The sequence below is a fragment of the Phocoena phocoena genome, chromosome 6 (genome assembly GCF_963924675.1).
Source record: "Phocoena phocoena chromosome 6, mPhoPho1.1, whole genome shotgun sequence".
NCBI classification, from domain to species: Eukaryota; Metazoa; Chordata; class Mammalia; order Artiodactyla; family Phocoenidae; genus Phocoena; species Phocoena phocoena.
Window position 1 is genome coordinate 7,972,072 of NC_089224.1, and position 26,225 is coordinate 7,998,296.

Below are 26,225 nucleotides of genomic sequence, written 5' to 3' on the forward strand. Positions count from 1 at the left end.
GTATTTTTGTTCAGATTTAGAAGGGTGAGCAAAGGTAGTCCAACCTTTCCCGTTCCTTTAATAGGCATCAGAAACTGTCCTTTGGAGCCTCAGGAGTGGTCCATGGACCAACAGCATTGCCATCTCTGAGGTTCTTGCAAGAAATGCACAGTTTGGGGACAGACCTGAATCTGCATGTGTGGTTAACCCGGACTCCACTATGGGTTGAGGAACGCCTTAGAGCAGTGGCTCCCAAGCTGGTCTCCTGCCCAGCAACATGTGTGGCACCAGGGAACTTGTTAAAAACGTAGGTTTAGGGGCACCTCCCCAGATCCACTGAGAAATCTAGCAATCTGGAACCTTCAAGCAGTTCACTGAAGTTTAAGAACCAGCCTTAGAGCTCTCTTTCCAAAACTAAGAATAACCTAGGGCTTCCCTGGTGGTTAAGAATCCGCCTGCCAATGCAGGGGACACAGGTTCAAGCCCTGGCCCGGGAAGATCCCACATGCCGCGGAACAGCTGGGCCCGTGAGCCACAACTGCTGAGCCTGCGCTCTACAGCCCGTGCCCTGCAACGAGAAGCCACCACAATAAGAAGCCTACACGCAGCAAGGAAGACCCAATGCAGCCAAAAATAAAAAGAATAACCTAGAATGCCTGTTAATTAACAAATGTGTAGCCACCCCTCCTCCTCCCCCTACACCCGCGGCCACAGAGAAGGGGCTCAGTAGATACAAGAGTGGGGCTTCCAGGTATTTGTTTCCCAGGGCAGGGTGTGGGTGTGTGTGCAGGTCTCAGCTAGGGCTCCAGAGAAAGTTCTCCAAATGGGGTTAGGCTCTGTTAAGTTTCTTGATTTGAAGCCCTGGATTCAGATGGGTCAGATATTCCTCTGAGGAAAACTTAAAATCTCCCACTGTAAGAGTCACGTAGACTATGCCAGGGATCTTGTACATTTAATTACTTACCTTAAAAGTGTGCAGTAGACGGTGGGGTTGCCAGATTCAGCAAGTAAAAATACACGATGCCAGGGCTCCCCTGGTGGCGCAGTGGTTGAGAGTCCGCCTGCTGCTGCAGGGGACACGGGTTCGTGTCCCGGTCTGGGAGGGTCCCACATGCCGTGGAGCGGCTGGGCCCGTGAGCCATGGCCGCTGAGCCTGCACGTCCGGAGCCTGTGCTCTGCAACGGGAGAGGCCACAACAGTGAGAGGTCCGCGTACCGCAAAAAAAAAAATACAGGATGCCAAATCAGATTTGAATTTCAGAAGTCATCTTTTAGTATAAATATGTCCTGTGCAGTATTTGGGACATAATTATACTAAAAAACCATTTTATCTGAAATTCAAGTTTAACTGGGTATCCTGTATTATCCGGCAATTGCAGTAGAGAAAACATTTAGAAGGGATATGTTCTTCCAAAGGAGTGGGCATGCGAGCTAAGACCTTTATAGCTTTACAGCTGGGAGGGACCTAAAAGATCATACAAACCACCAGAAGCTCAGAAAGCCCCACAGCTGAGCCAGGAGAGAAGCTTCCAACGCATCCACCTCAGACCCAGGCTCTTTCCACCGGGTTGTCCCGTGTCCTACGTGATAGATTTCAACACACAAATCTTAACACCTACCTTGGAATCGCAAACCAAGTTTTGATGCTTAAATTACTCACTGCTGAGTCTGGCTTAGAGCTGGGCTCTAAGTGGTAAGTGACTTTGGCTTCAGTGTGGTGACTGGTTCATCCAGGACTGAGTCTCAAATGAACCAAAACAGTTCACGGTCAGGCGGCGGCAGCGACCCACAGGAGAAGAATCAGTGTGGGTACGTGTGTCACAGTGCAGACCCAACGTTACTGCTGGAACATAGCTCCTTCAGTGACTAAGTCATCACACACAGAGAGCTGCAGCAAAAGAGGACTGACTATACACTACACACCAAGAGCACAGCTTCGGGAAAGTACTGTAACGCCCTGCGACAGGGATTCTCGGCCCGAGGGGCTTTTTCAAACACCCCCTCTGAGCCGAGACTCGGAGTCACTGGGTGGGCACAGCCCAAACCTCGGCGATGCTGGGGGGAAGAGGGAGGTGGACCACCGTGCTGGGGGAACTGGGCTAAGTGCCACTTGGCTTTCAAGCCAATCACCCGAAAACATCTTCTGCCTTTCTTGAGAAACAAACAGAAAAAAACCCCAAAGCTGAAAATACCCTCCGAATGCAATAAAATTTCTGAATGCAGCTAAGAGAATTAGCTAGAAGTAGAGCAGGCTGGCGGAGATGATGCCCTTGCTCCCTTCCTGGCAGGCACAGCGCAGCGGGGGGAGGCCGGGTCCCTGCTTCCCAGTGGCAGCAGTGGCCACCGTCCCTCAACCAGTAACTCCAGCCTGGAGTTCCGTACCTGCCACGCTCATCCAGGCTTCAAGTGAACTGCCCTTGACAAATGCCGAGTAATTCAGTTCTTTATTATAAAAATCTCAAAAACGTCAGCCTTAACTGGAAACCAACCTGCTACGATGGGACCAAAGGCAATCCTGAAACCTAAACTCCTTTTAAATGAGGAAATAATGCTAACCCCACCCAGAAGTTACTTCCTAGCCTTCACGTGCAGAAGACAGTCTGCATCCTTAGGAAACGGGAATATTCCTAGAACTCTAAACATTCACATCTACTACATTCAAGTCCACTGAAGAAAACAAAAGGATGAGAAAAACAGGAAGAGAACAGAAAGAAAATGCACTTCACTTTCTACTAGGATAGGTATTCAAAGGTTGCTTCAAATTAAATACATTTAAATTTAGCCCATATTCACACTAAGTATGACCTCTCTGCAGGCCTGGATGCAGCCCTGACTGTGACCCACAGCAGTGGACGCTCAGCCCTCAGTCACCCCGCCCAGGTGGGCACAGGTGAACACAGGTGGCCAAGGCTGAAGTGTCCTTTCCCTTTAATCTTATCTTCACCACATGTCACAGTTTCTAAAGTTCTAGGCCCACAGAGTTCTTTGAGGAATTAAAGCAGGAGGGGAAAAAGGGGGGAAGCCCACATCCATCCCTGAAGAGAAGGTCAGTCCATTCCCCAGGGTGTTCAGTCTCCCGACCAAGCCCAGTCAGCGTTCTCCGGTCTGAACATAGTCCTCTGTGACCTGGGACAGGGTGCTCAGATACTGCCAGCTCAGGGCCGCCAGGAGCATGACACACGACAGGTACAGGGGTGAGTAGTGGCTCCGAGAGATGAGCTGACAGTTGGGAAGACTCTGTGTCCTGATCGTGGAGATGATCTGCCTTGTTTTAGTAGAACATGGGTCGGAGTTGGGGATTCTGTGATAAATCTGTGGAAGAAAGAGAAGAAAACAGTCGTAGGAACTTTATAAACATCTGTGTTCACTTCTGACCACAACCTGAAACAGGTAGGCATTTTATGCCCATTTTACCATTGAGAAAAACTGAGGCTCAGAGAACACAAAAGCAATAACCCAAAGTCACTCCACTAATAAGGCAGGATGTCAGCGGGGCCTGTGTGATCCCACGGGCCATCCCGGAGCAGCAGGGTGGCCCCCGAGAGCCCCACCCTCGGAACCTCGCAGAGCCAGTGACATCCACGTTGCTCGCTGAGGCTACAGCAGAGCCACGTGGAGGAGGAAACACACTGCACAGACCGGGCACGGGCACTCAGGAGAACGCGATGGACTCTGAGGTGCGCGCAGCAGGCGAGAACAAAGCAGGGCCCCCGAGAGTCACCCTGGAGGCCTCCCCGTCCCTGCACACCCTCCCCTCCGAAAGCTCCAGAATCCCCGCTGAACCCAGGCCTCCTCCCCAGGCCTGCAAACACTGCTCCTGCTTAGGTTAGGCCCTCCCACCGGAGCTTCCAAATCGAGCTCCTGCCTCTGTGCTCGAACCCTAAAGCCATGCACCTGCCCCACCACGCTGTAACCAAAGAGACCTACAACCGCTTCGGCGTGACAGCCTCGGGGGTTCCGTATCCCCGGCCGCGCGAGGCCTGAGCTCCCGAGCGTGCACCTGGCCCTGCCCAGGGCCCCCGCGCACGCCAGCAACAGCTGCTGGTGATCGTCTTCTGTGTGCGATGCTGCTGTTTCTGTTCCCTCCCCGCTCACACCATTCCCTCTGCCCCCGGGAACGCTCCTCCCACGTGCCGTCGCCAGGCTGAGTCCCACCTCCACCCAAGTCTCGCCCTAGGTAGCTGTCTTCCATGGCACCCGGCCCGAATGCCCAGGTCGGGCCGAGGGCCCCCTCGGGTATATACTATCTCCCCGTCGCCCATGCCGGGCCAGCATCTGCACGTCGCCCTAAATGGACCGAAGGCCTGAAGGCACCGCAGCTTCCTTGTCTTTCCATCTCTGGCCCAGCCCTGTGCCCGGCACAGAGCAGGCCTTCGATCAACGTTTCCTGCCTCAAACCAACTGACCCAGAGGTCATTAAGGTGGAAAGCAACGGGGACCCGAGCCCAGACGGAGGCAAAGAGGATGAAGAGGATGGAGCAGGCATCTATAAAGTTATTATCTTCAATTTTTCCATTACACAATGGGTATGTTTTTTCCACAAACGTTCTCTTATATTCTTGCCCCCCTCACCCCAAAAAGCACAACTACAATTTAATATAGCGAGGAAATAAAAGAACATGCTGACAGGAACACGCCAATGACATCTAACATCTAACGCAATGCTATGAAGCACAGGTACGGAGAGAAACTATAATGTCTTCTCAAAAACTGTAGATGATAGAATTATGGTTATAAAAATAGGCAAAACAAAAAAAAAAGAAATCAAACTTCCCTTACATTTTTCCCCCTCGCTTTGTCCTTATTAGCCTATACATATAAATGTACAAACCGTCACATATTAATACATACATTAATGTAATATGATATACTAGTGTAGTTTATTCCTGGGTTTATTCCAGGAATGCAAAGATTCTTCAATATACGCAAATCAATCAATGTCATAAACCATATTAAACTGAAGGAGAAAAACCATATGATCATCTCAATAGGGTCAGACAAAGCTTTTGACAAAATTCAACACCCATTTATGATAAAAACCCTGCAGAAAGTAGGCACAGAGAGAACTTTCCTCAACATAATAAAGGCCAGATATGACAAACCCACAGCCAACATCGTCCTGAATGGTGAAAAACCGAAAGCATTTCCACTAAGATCAGGAACAAAACAACGTTGCCCACTCTCACCACTCTTATTCAACACAGTTTTGGAAGCTTTAGCCACAGCAATCAGAGAAGAAAAGGAAACAAAAGGAATCCAAATCGGAAAAGAAGAAGTAAAGCTGTCACTGTTTGCAGATGACATGATACTATACATAGAGAATCCTAAAGATGCTACCAGAAAACTACTAGAGCTAATCAATGAATTTGGTAAAGTAGCAGGATACAAAATTAATGCACAGAAATCTCTGGCATTCCTATATACTAATGATGAAAAATCTGAAAGTGAAATCAAGAAAACACTCCCATTTACCATTGCAACAAAAAGAATAAAATATCTAGGAATAAACCTACCTAAGGATACGAAAGACCTGTATGCAGAAAATTATAAGACACTGATGAAAGAAATTAAAGATGATACAAATAGATGGAGAGATATACCATGTTCTTGGATGGGAAGAATCAACATTGTGAAAATGACTCTACTACCCAAAACAATCTACAGATTCAATGCAATCCCTATCAAACTACCACTGGCATTTTTCACAGAACTAGAACAAAAAATTTCGCAATTTGTATGGAAACACAAAAGACCCCGAATAGCCAAAGCAATCTTTAGAACGAAAAAAGGAGCTGGAGGAATAAGGCTCCCTGACTTCAGACTATATTACAAAGCAACAGTAATCAAGACAGTATGGTACTGGCACAAAAACAGAAAGATAGATCAGTGAAACAGGATAGAAAGCCCAGAGATAAACCCACGCACATATGGACACCTTATCTTTGATAAAGGAGGCAGGAATGTACAGTGGAGAAAGGACAGCCTCTTTAATAAATGGTGCTGGGAAAACTGGACAGGTACATGTAAAAGTATGAGATTAGATCACTCCCTAACACCATACACAAAAATAAGCTCAAAATGGATTAAAGACCTAAATGTAAGGCCAGAAACTATCAAACTCTTAGAAGAAAACATAGGAAGAACACTCTATGACATAAATCACAGCAAGATCCTTTCTGACCCACCTCCTAGAGTAATGGAAATAAAAACAAAAATAAACAAATGGGACCTAATGAAACTTCAAACCTTTTGCACAGCAAAGGAAACCATAACCAAGACCAAAAGACAACCCTCAGAATGGGAGAAAACATTTGCAAATGAAGCAACTGACAAAGGATTAATCTCCAAAATTTACAAGCAGCTCATGCAGCTCAATAACAAAAAACCAAACAACCCCATCCAAAAATGGGCAGAAGACCTAAATAGACATTTCTCCAAAGAAGATATACAGAATGCCAACAAACACATGAAAGAATGCTCAACATCATTAATCATTAGAGAAATGCAAATCAAAACTACAATGAGATATCATCTCACACCAGTCAGAATGGCCATCATCAAAAAATCTAGAAACAATAAATGCTGGAGAGGGTGTGGAGAAAAGGGGACACTCTTGCACTGCTGGTGGGAATGTGAATTGGTTCAGCCACTGTGGAGAACAGTATGGAGGTTCCTTAAAAAACTACAAATAGAATTACCATATGACCCAGCAATCCCACTACTTGGCATATACCCTGAGAAAACCAAAATTCAAAGAGAGTCATGTACCAAAATGTTCATTGCAGCTCTATTTACAATAGCCAGGACATGGAAACAACCTAAGCGCCCATCATCGGATGAATGGATAAAGAAGATGTGGCACATATACACAATGGAATATTACTCAGCCTTAAAAAGAAATGAAATTGAGCTATTTGTAATGAGATGGATAGACCTAGAATCTGTCATACAGAGTGAAGTAAGTCAGAAAGAAAAAGACAAATACCGTATGCTAACACATATATATGGAATTTAAGGGAAAAAAATGTCATGAAGAACCTAGGGGTAAGATAGGAATAAAGACGCAGACCTACTGGAGAACGGACTTAAGGATATGGGGAGGGGGAAGGGTGAGTTTTGACAGGGCGAGAGAGAGTCATGGACATATACACACTAACAAACGTAGTAAGGTAGATAGCTGGGGGGAAGCAGCCGCAAGGCACAGGGATATTAGCTCGGTGCTTTGTGACAGCCTGGAAGGGTGGGATGGGGAGAGTGGGAGGGAGGGAGACGCAAGAGGGAAGACATATGGGAACATATGTATATGTATAGCTGATTCACTTTGTTGTAAAGCAGAAACTAACACACCATTGTTAAGCAATTATACCCCAATAAAGATGTTTAAAAAAAAAAAAAAAAAAAAAAAGAAGTAAAGCTGTCACTGTCTGCACATGACATGATACTATACATAGAGAATCCTAAAGATGCTACCAGAAAACTACTAGAGCTAATCAATGAATTTGGTAAAGCAGCAGGATACAAAATTAATGCACAGAAATCTCTGGCATTCCTATACATTAATGATGAAAAATCTGAAAGTGAAATCAAGAAAACACTCCCATTTACTACTGCAACAAAAAGAATAAAATACCTAGGAATAAACCTACCTAAGGAGACAAAAGACCTGTATGCAGAAAAACATGACACTGATGAAAGAAATTAAAGATGATACAAACAGATGGAGAGCTATACCATGTTCTTGGATTGGAAGAATCAACATTGTGAAAATGACTCTACTACCCAAAGAAACCTACAGATAATGCAATCCCTATCAAACTACCACTGGCATTTTACACAGATGTAGAACAAAAAATTTCACCATTTGTATGGAAACGCAGAAGACCCCGAAGAGCCAAAGCAATCTTGAGAACGAAAAACGGAGCTGGAGGAATCAGGCTCCCTGACTTCAGACAATACTACAAAGCTACAGTAATCAAGACACAATGGTACTGGCACAAAAACAGAAAGATATATCAATGGAACAGGATAGAAAGCCGAGAGATAAACCGACGCACATACGGTCACCGTATCTTTGATAAAGGAGGCAGGGATGTACAGTGGAGAAAGGACCACCTCTTCAGTAAGTGGTGCTGGGAAAACTGGACAGGTACACGTGAAAGTATGAGATTAGATCACTCCCTAACACCATACACAAAAATAAGCTCAAAATGGATTAAAGACCTAAATGTAAGGCCAGAAACTATCAAACTCTTAGAGGAAAACATAGGCGGAACACTCTATGACATAAATCACAGCAAGATCCTTTTTGACCCACCTCCTAGAGAAATGGAAATAAAAACAAAAATAAACAAATGGGACGTAATGAAACTTCAAAGCTTTTCCACAGCAAAGGAAACCATGAACAAGACCAAAATACAACCCTCAGAATGGGAGAAAATATTTGCAAATGAAGCAACTAACAAAGGATTAATCTCCAAAATTTACAAGCAGCTCAGTAACAAAAAAAACAAACAACCCAATCCAAAAATGGGCAGAAGACCTAAACAGACATTTCTCCAAAGAAGATATACAGACTGCCAACAGACACATGAAAGACTGCTCAACATCATTAATCATTAGAGAAATGCAAATCAAAACTACAATGAGGTATCACCTCACACCAGTCAGAATGGCCATCATCAAAAAATCTAGAAACAAGAAATGCGGGAGAGGGTGTGGAGAGAAGGGAACCGTCTTGCACTGCTGGTGGGAATGTAAACTGATACAGCCACTGTGGAGAAGAGTACAGAGGTTTCTTAAAAAACTACAAATAGAACTACCGTATGACCCAGCAATCCCACCCACTACTGGGCATATACCCTGAGAAAACCATAATTCCAAAAGAGTCAGGTACCAAAATGTTCATTGCAGCCCTATTTACAATAGACCGGAGATGCAAACGACCTAAGTGCCCATCTTCGGGTGAATGGATAAAGAAGATGTGGCACATATATGCAATGGAAAATTACTCAGCCATAAAAAGAAACGAAACGGAGCTATTTGTAATGAGGTGGATAGACCTAGAGTCTGTCATACAGAGTGAAGTCAGTCAGAAAGAGAAAGACAAATACCGTATGCTAACACATATATATGGAATTTAAGAAAAAAAACAATGTCATGAAGAACCTAGGGGTAAGACAGGAATAAAGACACAGACCTACTGGAGAACGGTCTTGAGGATATAGGGAGGGGGAACAATGAGCTGTGACAGGGCGGGAGAGACGCCTGGACATAGATACACTAACAAACGTAAGGTAGATAGCTAGTGGGAAGCAGCCACATGGCACAGGGATATCGGCTCTCTGCTCTGTGATCGCCTGGAGGCGTGGTATAGGGAGGGTGGGAGGGAGGGAGACGTAAGAGGGAAGAGATATGGGAACATATGTATAACTGATTCACTTTGTTATAAAGGAGAAACTAACACAGCATTGTAAAGCAATTATACCCCAATAAAGATGTTAAAAGAAAAAAAAAAAAAAAACTGGGATCTAATGTTACTTCAAAGCTTTTGTACAGCAAAGGAAACCATAAACAAGACCAAAAGACAACCCTCCGAATGGCAGAAAATATTTGCAAATGAAGCAACTGACAAAGGATTAATCTCCAAAATTTACAAGCAGCTCATGCAGCTCAATAACAAAAAAACAAACAACCCCATCCAAAAATGGGCAGAAGACCTAAATAGACATTTCTCCAAAGAAGATATACAGACTGCCAACAAACACATGAAAGGATGCTCAACATCATTAATCATTAGAGAAATGCAAATCAAAACTACAATGAGATATCATCTCACACCAGTCAGAATGGCCATCATCAAAAAATCTAGAAACAATAAATGCGAGACAGGGTGGAGAAAAGGGAACCCTCTTGCACTGCTGGTGGGAATGTGAATTGGTTCAGCCACTATGGAGAACAGTACGGAGGTTCCTTAAAAAACTACAAATAGAACTACCACATGACCCAGCAATCCCACTACTGGGCATATACCCGGAGAAATCCATAATTCCAAAAGAGTCAGGTACCAAAATGTTCATTGCAGCCCTATTTACAATAGCCCGGAGATGGAAAAAACCTAAGCGCCTATCTTCGGATCAATGGATAAAGAAGAGGTGGCACACATATACAATGGAATATTACTCGGCCATGAAAAGAAACAAAACTGAGCTATTTGTAATGAGGTGGATAGACTGAGAGTCTGTCATACAGAGTGAAGTAAGTCAGAAAGAGAAAGACAAATACCATATGCTAAGACATATATATGGAATTTAAGAAAAAAAAATGTCATGAAGTACCTAGGGTTAAGACAGGAATAAAGACACAGACCTAGCAGAGAATGGACTTGAGGATATGGGGAGGGGGAAGGGTAAGCTGTGAGAAAGTGACAGTGAGGTTTGGACATATATACACTACCAAACGTAAGGTAGATAGCTAGTGGGAAGCAGCCGCATAGCACAGGGAGATCAGCTTGGTACTTTTGACCGCCTGGAGGGGTGGGATAGGGAGGGCGGGAGGGAGGGAGACGCAAGAGGGAAGAGATATCGGAACATATGTATATGTATAACTGATTCACTTTGTTATAAAGGAGGAACTAACACACCATTGTAAAGCAATTATACTCCAATAAAGATGTAAAAACAAAACAAAACATTTAGAGAAGAGCTAACACCTATCCTTCTCAAACTCTTCCAAAATATAGCAGAGGTAGGAACGCTCCCAAACTCATTCTACGAGGCCACCATCACCTTGGTACCAAAACCAGAGAAGGATGTCACAAAGAAAGTAAACTACAGGCCAGTATCACTGATGAACATACATGCAAAAGTCCTGAACAAAATGCTAGCAAACAGAATCCAACAGCAAATTAAAAGAATCACACACCATGATCCAGTGGGTTTATTCCAGGAATGCAAGGATTCTTCAATATACGCAAATCAATCAACGTGATAAACCATATTAACAAATAGAAAGAGAAAAACCGTATGATCATCTCAACAGACGCAGAGAAAGCTTTCGACAAAATTCAACACCTAGTTATGATAAAAACCCTGCAGAACACAGGCATAGAGGGAACTTTCCTCAACATAATGAAGGACATATATGACAAATCCACAGCCAACATCGTCCTCAATGCTGAGAAACTGAAAGCATTTCCAGTAAGATCAGGAACAAGACAAGGTTGCCCACTCTCACCACTATTTTTCAACATAGTTTTGGAAGTTTTAGTCACAGAAATCAGAGAAGAAAACGAAATAAAACGAATCCAAATCGGAAAAGAAGAAGTAAAGCTGTCACTGTTTGCACATGACATGATACTATACAGAGAAAATCCTAAAGATGCTACCAAAACACTACTAGAGCTAATCAATGAATTTGGTAAAGCAGCAGGATACAAAATTAATGCACAGAAATCTCTGGCATTCCTATACATTAATGATGAAAAATCTGAAAGTGAAAGCAGGAAACACTCCCATTTACCATTGGAACAAAAACAATAAAATATCTAGGAATAAACCTACCTAAGGAGACAAAACTCCTGTATGCAGAAAATTATTAAGACACTGATGAAAGAAATTAAAGATGATACAAATACATGGAGAGATATGCCATGTTCCTGGATTGGAAAAATCAACATTGTTAAAATGACTCTACTACCCAAAGCAATCTACAGATTTAATGCAATCCCTATCAAACTACCACTGGCATTTTGCACAGAAGTAGAACAAAAAATTTAACAATTTATATGGAAAAACAAAAGACCCCGAAGAGCCAAAGCAATCTTGAGAACGAAAAACGGAGCTGGAGGAATCAGGCTCCCTGACTTCAGACAATACTACAAAGCTACAGTAATCAAGACACAATGGTACTGGCACAAAAACAGAAAGATCAATGGAACAGGATAGAAAGCCCAGAGATAAACCCACGTACATACGGACACCTTATCTTTGATAAAGGAGGCCGGGATGTACAGTGGAGAAAGGACAGCCTCTTCAGTAAGTGGTGCTGGGAGAACTGGACAGGTACATGTAAAAGTATGAGATTAGATCACTCCCTAACACCATACACAAAAATAAGCTCAAAATGGATTAAAGACCTAAATGTAAGGCCAGAAACTATCAAACTCTTAGAGGAAAACATAGGCAGAACACTATGACATAAATCACAGCAAGATCCTTTTTGACCCACCTCCTAGAGAAATGGAAATAAAAACAAAAATAAACAAATGAGACCTAATGAAACTTCAAAGCTTTTGCATGAAAAAGGAAACCATGAACAAGACCAAAAGACAACCCTCCGAATGGGAGAAAATATTTGCAAATGAAGCAACTGACAACGGATTAATCTCCAAAATTTACAAGCAGCTCATGCAGCTCAATAACAAAAAAACAAACAACCCAATCCAAAAATGGGCAGAAGACCTAAATACACATTTCTCCAAAGAAGATATACAGACTGCATAAAAGGATGCTCAACATCATTAATCATTAGAGAAATGCAAATCAAAACTACAATGAGATATCATCTCACACCGGTCAGAATGGCCATCATCAAAAAATCTAGAAATAATAAATGCTGGAGAGCGTGTGGAGAGAAGGGAACCCTCTTGAACTGCTGGAGGGAATGTAAATTGATACAGCCACTGTGGAGAACAGTATGGAGGTTCCTAAAAAAACTACAAATAGAACTACCATATGACCCAGCAATCCCACTACTGGGCACATACCCTGAGAAATCCATAATTCCAAAAGAGTCAGGTACCAAAATGTTCATTGCAGCCCTATTTACAATAGCCCGGAGATGGAAAAAACCTAAGTGCCCGTCTTCGGATGAATGGATAAAGAAGATGTGGCACATATATACAATGGAATGTTACTCAGCCATAAAAAGAAATGAAATTGAGCTATTTGTAATGAGGTGGATAGACCGAGAGTCTGTCATTCAGGGTGAAGTCAGTCAGAAAGAAAAAGACAAATACCGTATGCTAACACATATATATGGAATTGAAGAAAAAAAATGTCATGAAGAACCTAGGGGTAAGACAGAAATAAAGCCACAGACCTACTAGAGAATGGACTTGAGGATATGGGGAGGGGGAAGGGTGAGATGTGATAAAGCGAGAGAGAGGCCTGGACATATATACACTACCAAACGTAAGGTAGATAGCTAGTGGGAAGCAGCCGCATAGCACAGGGAGATGAGCTCGGTGGTTTGTGACAGCCTGGAGGGGTGGGATAGGGAGGGTGGGAGGGAGGGAGACGGAAGAGGGAAGAGATATGGGAACATAAGTATATGTATAACTGATTCACTTAGTTATAAAGCAGAAACTAACACACCATTGTAAAGCAATTATACCTCAATAAAGATGTTAAAAAAATAAATAATCTCTGAAAAAAAATAGATTATCAACAAGGACCTACTGTATAGCACAGGGAACTCTTCTCAGTATTCTGTAATAACGTATATAGGACAAGAATCTAAAAGAATGGATATATGTATTTGTATAAATGAATCACTTTGCAGTACACCGGAAGTTAACACAACATTGTAAATCAACTATAATCCAATATAAAATTTGAAAACATTTTAATTAAAAAAAAAAATTGCACAATGTTAAAAAAAAACAAAAAACAATCTTAGAGTTTTATAGTTTAGTTTTATTATTTTATTCTTTGTCCTCCCCCACCCCGCAACTTCTATCTTAGCAGGCTTGAAAAAACTAAATCTACTTTACCACAGAGTAGTGCCTTTATAGGAAATAACCCAATGGTTTACTTCTGGACCTGCCTCATCAGTATCAGCTGGGAATACCCTGTAATCGTGACAATTCATTAACCTCTGCTGTAAAAGCAGGAGAAAGAAGACTCACGCTATTTTTCTGTGAAAATGGTGGTTAGAAGAAGGGGTGTTGTAGGGGTGTGAGGGGAAAAGAAGAGAGAGTTAATGAAACAGAGTAAAGAAATAAAAAGAAAAAACTGTAGATGATGGAATTATGCTTATAAAAATAGGCAAAACAAAAATAAAGAAATCAAAATTCCCTTACATTATTCCCCCTCGCTTTGTCCTTATTAGCCTATACATGTAAATGTACAAACCGTCACATATTAAACTGGTGTAGTTCCTTTTATACCTCTTGCTACACCCATATAAGCCTCTATACAAACACAAAATGTCATAGAGATGTATTATATATTATGCGTACTATATACGATTATATATGATGTACAAATATATATCATTCTATATTATCCATATCAAGTTATACATACACACAATTTTATTTAAATTGTATACCTATTTTAAATTTTATTTAAACTGTAAACCTATTAAATTAATAGGTTACAAACATATTGTTCTATAATTTGACTTCCTTAACTCACACGATTTTTTATGGACGTTTTTTAACGCTAGAACCCACAAAATAATGTCATTCTTTTTTTAAACACAAGCTGCATAGTATGAATGTACTACAATTTAATCAATTCATTCCCAACGAGGCATGAGGACAAAATGCTCCAATAAGCATTGCTGCACATTTTCTGGTTATTTTTTGTAGGTAAAGTTCTAGAAGTGCTCGGTCAGAGGGTAATGTGCACAAAATTGTGACAAGTATGAAAGCATAACCAGAACAGCCAAGACGTGGAGATTCCTGAGGTGGGTTAGGGAGAACAGAGGACGACATGCAACAGCCTCCAGGTTACCTGGATTCCACGATTAGGTGAAAGGTAATGTCATCAGACAGCAAAAAGAAGTTAATGACCAAGGCCAGAGCTGGGGGAGCTGGAGAGCCCTTATGTGGTGAGGAAACACGAAAATCAAGAATGAACCCCAGGAAACACCAGCACCAGGAGCCAGAGGACAAAGGAGCAGGCAGAGGGGTAAGAGGTTGAACTGGGGTCAAGTGTCACAGAAACCAAAAAAGGAAAGGGCTTCAAGGAGAGAGACCCACAGTGTCAAACGATACAGTGGGATCAGCGAAGAGTAAAGAAAGTGCTCATGAGATCTGTGCGCGGGCGGGGGGGGGGGGGGGGCGGGATCATCAAATCACTTAGGTAAGAAAAGTTCTAATGACAAAGGTAGGAAACAAAAGTTACAATGAAGTAGGCTGAGGAAAAAAAAGGGGAATCAATAACATTAAGAACACCTGCCCTGGGACTTCCCTGGTGGTGCAGTGGTTAATACTCCACGCTCCCAATGCAGGGGGCCCAGGTTCAATACCTGGTCCGGGAACTAGATCCCACATGCATGCCACAACTAAGAGCCCCTTGAGCCACAAATAAGGAGCCCACCTGCCGCAACTAAGACCTGACGCAACCAATTAAATAAATAAATAAATAATTTTTTTTAAAAAAAGAAGAAGAACACCTGCCCTTTCAAGAAGCTTAGCTGTGAAGGAAAGGAGAGGGAGCGGGGAGGCAGAGAGCTGAAGCCCAGGAGGAGTTGGGATGTGCCTGCTGTCTGCAGGGACTGACCTGAGCGCAGATATACACCGAGAGGCAGGGGCGGGGGAGAAAGGCGGAGGAGCTCAGGCAAGAGGGCAGGAGGGAAAGAGTGCTTAGATGGGGGTCAGGACACAGACAAAAATGCAGCGAGTTCAGACATCCAATCGCAAGTTCACAGCATCCAATCCTGAGTTCACAGCATCCAAACCCAAATTCACAGCAGCCGGTTCCCTAATTGCTCACAGGGTTAAATGCACAGCTGACTGAGAACGAGGTGGGGAGCTAGAGCTGTGCTCTTCAAACTGTGTTCACAGGCGCCACCCGGGCATCCTGCTGTGGGCACATTCTGACTCAAGGACTGAACCACTCACATGCCGGCAGGGGACGCAGAAGCCGGGAGGAGGACCACACTCTGAGTCACAAGGACCCACAGGGACCGAGAGTACGGCGCCGCTCTAGACCGACCACAGACAAACGGGAAGCCCTACCTGCTTGAAAAAGTTGGGCCTTGCCAAGGAATCATCTTTGGCAGAGAAGGAAATAAAAGTTTCTGGCTGTTTGCCTGAGCATTTGTTTCTGCCCCGGAATAGCTGGTTAGCTTCTCACCAGCTGCCAGGTAGCCAGACTGGTTTCCAGCTGGGGCTGCTCCAGAGGATGAGCGCCTGAGGGGCAGCTCCCCTGCTCAGAGGATCCGGGCTTCACTCCACCTCGTCCTTTACATCTTAGAGTTGCAAGAGGAGAACTCTGAAGTCCCCTGCAGGTGCGCTACTGCTACAACCAGGGACCTGAGGGGTAAATGTCTTCCCGTCTTACTGCAAAGGACAGATGTGGTCAGTGAGGAGATGCAGGAGTAGAGTTAATGTCTGGCCACCAGCAAGAAGCCTGACAACTTGTGGACTTCATACAAAAAGTCTTCATTTGAAATTGTATTGATGGAATGTCCTTGGGCTCCCCTGGTGGTGCAGTGGTTAAGAATCTGCCTGCCAATGCAGGGGACACGGGTTTGAGCCCTGGTTCGGGAAGATCCCACATGCCACGGAGCAACTAAGCCCATGTGCCACAAGTACTGAGCCTGCGCTCTAGAGCCCGAGAGCCACTACTGAGCCCACATGCCACAACTACTGAAGCCCATGCTCCGCAACAAGAGAAGCCACCACAATGAGAAGCCCACACATCGCAACGAAGAGTAGCCCCCACTCTCCGTAACTAGAGAAAGCCCGTGTGAAGCAACGAAGACCCAATGCAGCCAAAAAAAAAAAGTCCTTAAGGCTGATATTAAAACCATTATCACATTCTATTACTTGAGACTTAGAAATTTTCAGTTTTTTGAGTCAAATCAACTTATTAGTATTTCCTCCAAAATACCCTGAGTTTCACTAGAGTAGCTTTATAGACTTTTTAAAAAATATTCATTTATTTATTTGGCTGTGCCAGGTCTTAGTTGTGGCATGTGGGATCTTCGTTGCCACGTGTGGGATCTTCGCTGCCACGTGTGGGATCTTTGCTGCGGCATGCAGGATCTTTTGGTTGCGGCATGCGTGTGGGATCTAGTTCCCTGACCAGGGATCGAACCCAGGCCCCCTGCATTGGGACCGTGGAGTCTTAACCACTGGACCGCCAGGGAAGTCCCTAGAGTAATTTTAAACAAAATAATTCATGCCCTAGATCAGAGGTCAGCAAACTTTTCCTTAAAGGTCCAAGAAAGTATTTTCAGCTTTGTGGGCCCCCTCTGTTACAGCCACTCAGCTCTGCTGCTGTAGAACCCTGAGAAGCCACAGACAATATGGAAACAAATGGGCATGGCTATGCCCTAATAAAAAGGCATTTACAAAATCAGGGGGTCAGCCAGCCCTGCTCTAAATCAAACTGTGAATCACAACTAGATTTAATTCCAGTAGTTAAGGAAAATACCTAATAAAATCTGAAGTTTAATATAGTATGGAACTGCCTACCACAGTTTTTAAAACATCATTTTCTAAAATCAGTGACCAGAATAAAAGTGCAAAACTAAAATATTCTCTGAACTACAAACCATATAGAATGTTTCTAATTTACATAAAATGGAGAAACAGCGCCTAAAAAAGGCACTATTCAGTTTAGAAAGGGTAATTCAAGCCCTTAGAATCGTGGTGAACAGTGTAGGCTCCGAAGTCAGCCAGACCTGGGTCCAAATTCTGGCCCCAGCCGTGGGGTTAGGGCCTCAAATTTCCTTGACATTAATAGTATCCACCTATTTGGCTGCTGTGCCAGGCACAGAGTACACCCCAAATAAGTGCTGGCTAAACAGTGAACCCCAATTTCCCAAGTCTCGTCAGTAGCAGTTTTTTAGTCAACATATTCATCTAGTCAGTAAAAGAATTTTAGGCTTTTTTTAAAAATCTCATTTTTCTCTTATACCTTCTATAGGTGCCTTGGGCAGAAGTGCTGAGGTGCAAAACTTGGCAGGTGCAAGACAGGGAGGAAATACAAGGAGAAGGTGCAATATGCAATGGAAATCAGAGGAAAGAGCTGTTTTGTAGAATTCTGTTTAGATGAAACTGCTGCTACACATCTCACCCGTCAAAGCGCAACCGGGGGACTGGAAGGGTCAGAAAACTAGGGGCAGCAGTGATCTGCGGGGAGGGAGACCTTATGTTTTCATCTCCTTCTGCAGTATTTCAGTCTTCACTAAGAACCAACCTAAGGATCTCGGGTGTCTACGCACCAGATGGTAGTAGCCACTCACACCCCAGCGTGACAATCAAAAATGTCTCCACACATTGCCAAGTGTCCCCCAGGGGAGGGGGAAGCCAGATCACCTCCATTTGAGAAGCCTTACTCCAGGGCCTGGCAAGTAGAGTTCTAGCCTCTAAGAAAAAGTTCTTTTGAACCAAGTCATGTATTACACCCTCCAGAGTTGGAGATTTGACTAGAACAAGCATGTTCTGTTTTACTGGATGGTTTGGGCATCTGAAATGAGATCTGCATTAGAAAATTTAGAAATAGTTGCAGTTTGATGGTTTTCCTTTGCTGAATCCCCCACAATGGTTTCTCAACTGAGGTCCCTGCCATAGTGGAAAGTACTGGACCGGGTGTCGGGAGTGTGGCCTGGGGTCCTGGATCCACTCAGTCAGATGCTGCGTCAGCAGCCACAGCCTTGGCTTCACACGCCTCAGCCGTGAGACAAGAAGCCTGGTTGGCCTCTAACTTCATCTTCCAGCTCAAAAAATATGATTCTCCTGGGAGCTCCATCCTAAGGCCTGGCTTCCTTTATCCCCTCTGACCAGGGTACCGGGCAGCTCCCAACACTCGGCGCTCTGTGCCTATTCTTCCAAATAAAGGACACCAACCCGTCCAACACCAATGCCGTAACACTGTGAGCTGTTAAGATCATCTAATATCCAAATACAAGTGTTTAAATAGTGATATTATTAAATGAAAACCCACCTCTTCCATGTACTGGTGTATTATAGCTTTTACAGCGGGCATGTTGGTGGCATCCATCATCAGGGTGACTGCTTGCCCTTTTCGTATCTTCACCACCCCTTTGAATACCTGCTGATTATTATAACAGGCGGCCAAAGTGGCAATGGCCATGACCTACAGATAAGGAGAGAGAGAGGAAACACTAATTCATCTCATTTCATGAAAAGAAGTAAGAAACTGCACGGTAAGCAATCATCATGAGAAGGGAAGAGAACCTTCAGTAGAAAGTGCCGAAGGGCTAAGATGCAACTAACCAAGAGAAAAGACCCATAAAGAAAGCAAGTCAAGACCTCTCCCTTTCCCATGTTTCCCTTTCTCAGCAAAACACAGAATCAAGTGCCCTTTGCAGTCTTGAATAATTCTATAGTTTAGTCACGATATTTCCTTTTTATTTGGAAAAAACAAACACAAGCCAATGTAACATTTTCCATGCTGGGGCAATGGGTTATTAGATCTGAAAAATAGATATTCCAAAATAATATCTGGAAAGGTTTTTCTATTTTGTTTTTTCTCCCCATTTTTCCTACAATGAACATAATCATTATACATTAAAAAAAAAGTAGCATGAGGGTGGCAAAGGACAAAAGAAAGGGGGCCGTGTAGTTTCCCATGCTCAAAGGTAAATTATTTCTAGGATAGATGGAAACATAAGTCTGGCATAAAGAGTTTAGTTCCATCAACTGGTCAGATTGGTCATTAGAACAAGACGAAACCATGCTTCCAAATCAGTTAAATCTTATAACTTTCTTCATTTTATTTGAGTTAAAAACGGAAATAACTGGTAAAGGCATTTAAAAAGTATAAGCTCCCAGGTCCACAGGACCAGGTTCTGTTATCCCAAGATCTGGGAAAGGAGAGCCAAAATTAGGTGCTTAAATAAGACTTTTTAGTAACAGCTTCACCTGTGTTTCACCCAGCACTCCTCATAAATCTGACTCAAAGCCCTAGATTTAATTGTGAGGATAAACATAAACTAGCTCGTTTAGAAAAAAGGGTTCTAGAAGGTTCTGGAAAGCAGCAGGCTTAACCTCAAGGCTGACCTGAGTGTGATGGCCATGGGGCAGAGGGGAGGTGTTGTGAACGTGCCTGCCCCTGGCAGAAGAAAATACACTACAGTCATTTTTTTGAGGAACCACATTCCGGAATACACAGACCAAAACAGTACACGCATTCCAGGCATGCCATCCCCAGCACACCACCCCGACCCCTCGGCCTCCCCGATCCACACCTGTGGAATAGCACAGAAGTTGAATATGCTCTGGTTTCTGAGTCGTGAAAGGTAAGTGATGACGTCAGGGATGTGGTGCAGCGTGCTGGCTATGAGCTCATTCAGGCACTGCACAGCCAAGTCCATGTTCTCTGGCTTGGCAAAGTCACCCAGCTTGTTCACATACTTGCTCCAAGCCTAGGCAGATAAGAAGATCGAAAGACGAGTCAGCACACGCACAGGGGAACAGTGTACAAGTCACATGAAAGGATCTTTGTGTGTAAGAACTATGATATACAAAGCCTTTCTTAGCTGCTGCCTCATCTTTCACCAAGACCAAGTCCATTTTAACCTCTATGCAATGTCTATTATGACTACAATCAAGATCTAATCATAATCAAGAGTCAGTTAAGTATTTGGGAAAGTGTCCCTTTGGGACAATTAGTGCAGCATGTACTAAGCAATACTTTGATGACCTCAGGCCAAAGAGGCCTCCTGTTATGTGCAAGGCATTGGTCTGTTCCTGAGAAGATAACCAGCTTTAACAAAATCAGCTACAACAGCATTACAGGCTAAACACTAAACATTCTCAAGATGGCCAAGGCATCAAAATAATTAATGATTAACATTACATTCCCAGTTCTGATAAGAACACTGCTGAACAAGCCTATCTGGGGAAACGAGCTGAGTCTCTACTGTAAGAACATTACCTCCTTGACCTTAGTGACCTGAAAATGAAATAACAGCCTCAACTCCAACAACAGAATTGGTCTGATGATCTTTAATAGTATTTAGAGGATTCTCTGAAGCTAGCAAATAATTTACTTTTATCCTTGGGTATTCTTAAGCTTCCTAAAGAATAACGCTTATTGTGACTTTATACACTCCCCAAAATAAATGACTAGGCCTAAAAGGACTAAGAGATTCTATGGTAAGTCACATTTGCTATCCATTCTTAATTTGCACCTAAACCCACTCAGATTGCTGGTACTAGACTGTCCTGCAGAACCTGGAGAAAAACGCTAATGGGCGCCTACATATCCATCCACCAGCTTCAACAGTTACTGACACTTGGCCAATCTTGTTCCAGCTATACGGCCCCAGACCCAAAATTATTTTAAATTAAAGCCCTAATATATCATTTTATCCACAAATACTTCATTATGAATATCTAAAAGACTAGGAACCTTTCTTGTACATATATCTTATCACAACTAAAAGTTAACGATAAATATTTAATACAAATTATCCAATTAGCAGTCATATTATCCCACTGTCTAATTTTTTTTTCCACTTGGTTTCTTCCAGTAAGTACTTAAACAAGATGCATATATTGCATGTGGTTGATGTCACATAGGTCTCGCTGCTCAGTTTTTATTTCACCCCTCAAGGTGGGCCCAATCCTGGAAAAGAATCCTGACTGGTCTGTGTCCACGTCCAGTTCAAGGGGGCCAATGCACTCCAGCTCCTCCAGGCTTCTCCATGGCCCCCGTGGACTCGCCCACAGCCAGAGAAGGAACACCCATTCCTGTTTCACCTGCTCTTCTCAAATGGGTCCATCCCACTGTCCACTCCCGCTCTCGGGTCTGAGACACCTGTAGCACCTTGGCTTTGTCCTGCACAGGTTTTGCAGGGTTTGTTTTTGGAGCTGCTGTTTTGTCTGCACCCATCTGTGTTCTGGAGTTCCTGGGGATGCTTTGTCACTTGTGCTTCTGGACATGCTATCCATTGTTTTGGATACATCTGTTTCAGTTTTTTGGTTGAGTTTTTGTCACCTTTTTTTTTTTTTTTGGGTGAGAATCTGGGAAAATCCAAACACTATGATGCTACCATCATCACAGTTTTGCAAAATCCAAAATTCCAGCTAATAAATGCAGAAAGGATGACAGAATTAAGATAGCACCATTTAGCATCTCCACTGATAATGGATCTAGGCAGTGACCACCAAGGAGGAGAAAAAGAACCCATAACATATACGGAAAAGAAAAGTAAGTTATCATTAGATTTTCAACAGCCAGTCCTAAAGCGGGAGAACATGGAGTAACACGTTTAAGAAACTTGAAAATGTGAGCTAAAAACTTGATATCCAGAAAAAGTGACCTTGAAGTATAAAGGACAAACTATTACCAACATGTATAAACATAGGGAAGCATCGTTCTTTTTTTTCTTCAAAATTCATAAATATTAATGGACTCCCCTGGTGGTGCAGTGGTTAAGAATCCACCTGCCAATGCAGGGGACATGGGTTCAAGCCGTGGTCCGAGAAGATCCCACATGCCACGGAGCAACTACGCCCGTGCGCCACAACTACTGAGCCTGCACTCCAGAGCCCGTGAGCCACAACTTTCTCTAGTTGCAATGAGTAGAGGCTACTCTTCATTATGGTGTGTGGGCTTCTCATTGCGGTGGCTCCTCTTGTTGTGGAGCACAGGCTTTAGGCGCACAGGCTTCAGTAGCTGTGGCATGTGGGCTCTAGAGCACAGGCTCAGTAGTTGTGGTGCACGGGCTTAGTTGCTCTGCAGCATGTGGGATCTTTCCACACCAGGGCTCAAACCTGTGTCCCCTGCGTTGGCAGGTGGATTCTTTTTTTTTTTTTTTTTTTTTGCCGTACGCAGGCCTCTCACTGTTGTGGCCTCTCCCGTTGCGGAGCACAGGCTCCGGACGCGCAGGCTCAATGGCCATGGCTCAGGGGCCCAGCCACTCCACGGCATGTGGGATCTTCCCGGACCGGGGCACGAACCCGTGTCCCCTGCATCGGCAGGCAGACTCTCAACCACTGCGCCACCAGGGAAGCCCGGCAGGTGGATTCTTAACCACTGCGCCACCAGGGAAGTCCAGTCTTAATGGCTATCTGATCTGACAATTTAGATATAAATACAATATAAAAACAAGGAATTAGCTAGCATATGCGAAAACATTTTCAACTGTGTTCAGTAGTCATACTTGGTAGCAGTAGCACTACAGTCACTATTCAGAGACTGTGGTAATGTGTAATTACATCTGTCATGTGGGAAAAAAGCAAATGAGTCATTATGGGATATACTAATTCTATCATCTCCTATTTTCCTTGAGAAATACGACTGTGGATGAGGAAGAGGTAGAGATGTAATACAGAAGAGACTATGTAACAGTCCTGAGTTTGAATTGGAAATATCAATATGAACTACAAGGTAAATACTTTAGATTTAAAACTAAATATATACGACGACTACTCCAAGAGCAATGACCACCCCGAGTGCCCAAGTGTCGTCTGGAGGCACCATTTCCCATTAACAGAAAGCTTAGGCTTCCTGAAGAGCTGCGTGAGTCCAAATCCCAGTCAAAAAAATGTACAAAATGAGCTTGGAACATCTTGACATACCACCAAATGGCACGGCAGCTATCAAAGACTATTAGGGTCCCACCAAGGGGACTGAGGAGCCACTTGAACCTCTTTCTACAATACAACTCTTAGTAGATGGAGCTAGAATTCTCTAAGAGAAACGATATCATGAGTTCATACTGATATTTCCAATCCAGTTTAGGATCACTGGAGTTTTTGCTTAACTTCAGTGTTTTCTATCTTTACAACTTTTATTTTAGACTGAAAATCTTGCTTCCTAATGATACGAACAAAATTACCTATTTTCTTTAAGCTGTAAAGTTTCTATAATAGTTTCAATATTATTATTCACAATATAATTACTGAAAGCTTTATTCCTTTCTGGTTTATCCTTCCATTGGAACTACACATACTGTTATGCATCTTGCTTTTTTCACTTAGTAATATAACCTGGGACTCACTCCACAGTAGGCTCGCTCTTTTGCTGCTCCACTGCGTGGACAGACCATAGTTCATTCCCTCCGTCCCGTACGGACGGACATCTGAGTCGTTTATAAACTATTACAAACAGTGGCTGCGGTCAGTAACCTCCCACAGCCGTCACTGGCCAAGCTCGCGCTCACCACCCGCACGGGAGCACCCATTTCCCCAGCATGGCTTACGGCTTATCAAACTTCCGACATTTTGCCAATCTGATGCAGGAAATGGTATCTCACGACTGTTTTTTGTGGTCGTTAAGCTGCTTGAACTGACGTTTACTAAGCACTCTGTGCTAGGAGTTTTTCTCATTTTATTCGCACCACTGCCTGGCGTATAAACTATTCTATTTTACAGAAGAGTGGGCAGTGAGGCACCTGCAGGGATGCAGAGCCTCGTCTGAAAGGCGGTGTGGTTTCCTGGACAGGCACCGGGCTGAGACCCAGGAGACAGAAGCTCCCCTTCTGGGAGTCCTGAGACAAGCCCCTTCCCTTCTCTGAGCCTTGGTGTCAAAGGAGGGGTTGTCAAGAGCTGTTTCTCGACCTCGCTGCACACCACAGTCACCTGGGAGGCTTGAAAACCTATGATGTCTGAGGTCAGGGGAGGTTTAATGTGAATTTCACCTATCAGGAGTAAGGTTGATCGCCTTCCCAGATATTTAAGGATCATTTCCATCTTTCTTTCTGTGAACTACCTGTTCTTATCCCTTTACCCATTTTTTCTGTGCAGTTGGTCTTTTACTTAACTTTTGGCAGTTCTTTTAATATTAGGAATATTAACTCTTTATCTGCAGTATAAATTCCAAATACCTTTTCCACCTTCTCACCTGCCTTTTTTCACCTTAAAAGCGCTTGGTTCTAAGAAACCGTTTTTTTATCTTTATTTTTTTAAAAAAATAAATTTATTTATTTATTTTTGGCTGCATTGGGTCTTCATTGCTGTGCGTGGGCTTTCTCTAGTTGCAGAGAGCGGGGGCTACTCTTGGCTGCGGTGCGTGGGCTTCTCATTGCAGTGGCTTCTCTTGTTGAGGAGCACGGGCTCTAGAGCGCAGGCTCAGTAGTTGTGGCGCATGGGCTTAGTTGCTCCGCGGCATGTGGGATCTTCCCAGACCAGGGCTCAAACCCGTGTCCCCTGCACTGGCAGGCGGATTCTTAACCACTGCACCACCAGGGAAGTCCCTAGGATACCATTTGATGGATTAAAACAAAAGGTAAATGCTGGAGTAAAATCAGGAGATAGTCATAAGATTTCCTAGCTTTCCTTCTGAATAAAATCAATGTCAAAGCCCTTCCTTTCCCTGTCCATTTTAAATTAAGTCAAAGATCCACTCTTGTCTCTGATAATGAACATCTGTAGTGGGTGCCCGTCTGGTGCCCCTTCTTGCCACCGAGTCCTTCTTTCTTGGAGGAAATCCATTCTACACGTGTGGGCAGACATATTCCAGGTCTAGACTGAGTGCTCAACGCTCTGGCTACTAACTGATTAAGGGATGGGCATAGGAACCAAGCCTATGAGTGAGTCATGGGACGTTATACCCACCACTGGACAAAGCCTGTCCAAGAGGTAGAAAGGGGACAAAGCCTTATTACATAGTCTGAATCCCTGGATGCAGCCCGTCCCCCTGAAGCAAACTAAATCCTAACCTAGTCTACACCGTCTCCTATGCTGTCTAAGGGAGCTTGATTTGTGTTTCTATCACTTGCAACCAAAAGGGTTTAATGTTTTGTTGTCAGAGAGCATTCAAAATTATTTCTCCCCAAATCCCCTGAACCTATTACCTCTTGAGGCCAAAACTCTCTTCCTTCTCGCTGGTCTTCCAGATAATCACGGATGATGTTTGTTTTCTGCAGAAACAGGCCCATAGAGTTGGCAAGCTCTGTGTCTTCACCAATTAAGGGATCTTCTAACTCTGAGGCCGAGAACAGACGAGAAAGGCCAATTCCCACCAGCCCAGCAACATAGTGACAGTACTGTAAAAGATGATTTTTAAAGTACTTTAATAATGAAACTTTTACTAAAACAGAAATGCTACAGATCATTAGCTATAAAAAACCAGGTTCCAAAAAGAATGTAAAAGATCTCATTTTGCTTAAAAAAACCACATTATACACTATGTACATGTAAAGAGTAAAAAACATTCCAAGAAGGATGTGCACAAAAGACTTAACAAAAGTGATCTCTGGCTCATGTGATGTTTCTGGTTTTTTTATTTTATTTTTTACTGTATTTTCTATATCTGTACAATGCACATGCACTGCTTCTAGAATAAAAGGTTATTGAAAAAATAAACTAGTAAA

General features: G+C 43.4%; 1 protein-coding gene across 1 annotated transcript in view; it reads right to left on the reverse strand.

The window, feature by feature from the left end:
• Window positions 1-2,696: 2,696 nt before the first annotated feature.
• FDFT1 (farnesyl-diphosphate farnesyltransferase 1) overlaps window positions 2,697-26,225 on the reverse strand; it is a 43,970-nt gene continuing 20,441 nt past the window's right edge. The window contains exons 5-8 of the mRNA XM_065878545.1: window positions 25,707-25,898; window positions 20,151-20,327; window positions 18,884-19,036; window positions 2,697-3,290 (exon numbers count right to left, since the gene is read on the reverse strand). Of these exons, the coding sequence (XP_065734617.1) occupies window positions 3,069-3,290; window positions 18,884-19,036; window positions 20,151-20,327; window positions 25,707-25,898 (744 nt within the window). The 3' untranslated portion in view covers window positions 2,697-3,068. The remainder of the gene's footprint in view (window positions 3,291-18,883; window positions 19,037-20,150; window positions 20,328-25,706; window positions 25,899-26,225) is intronic.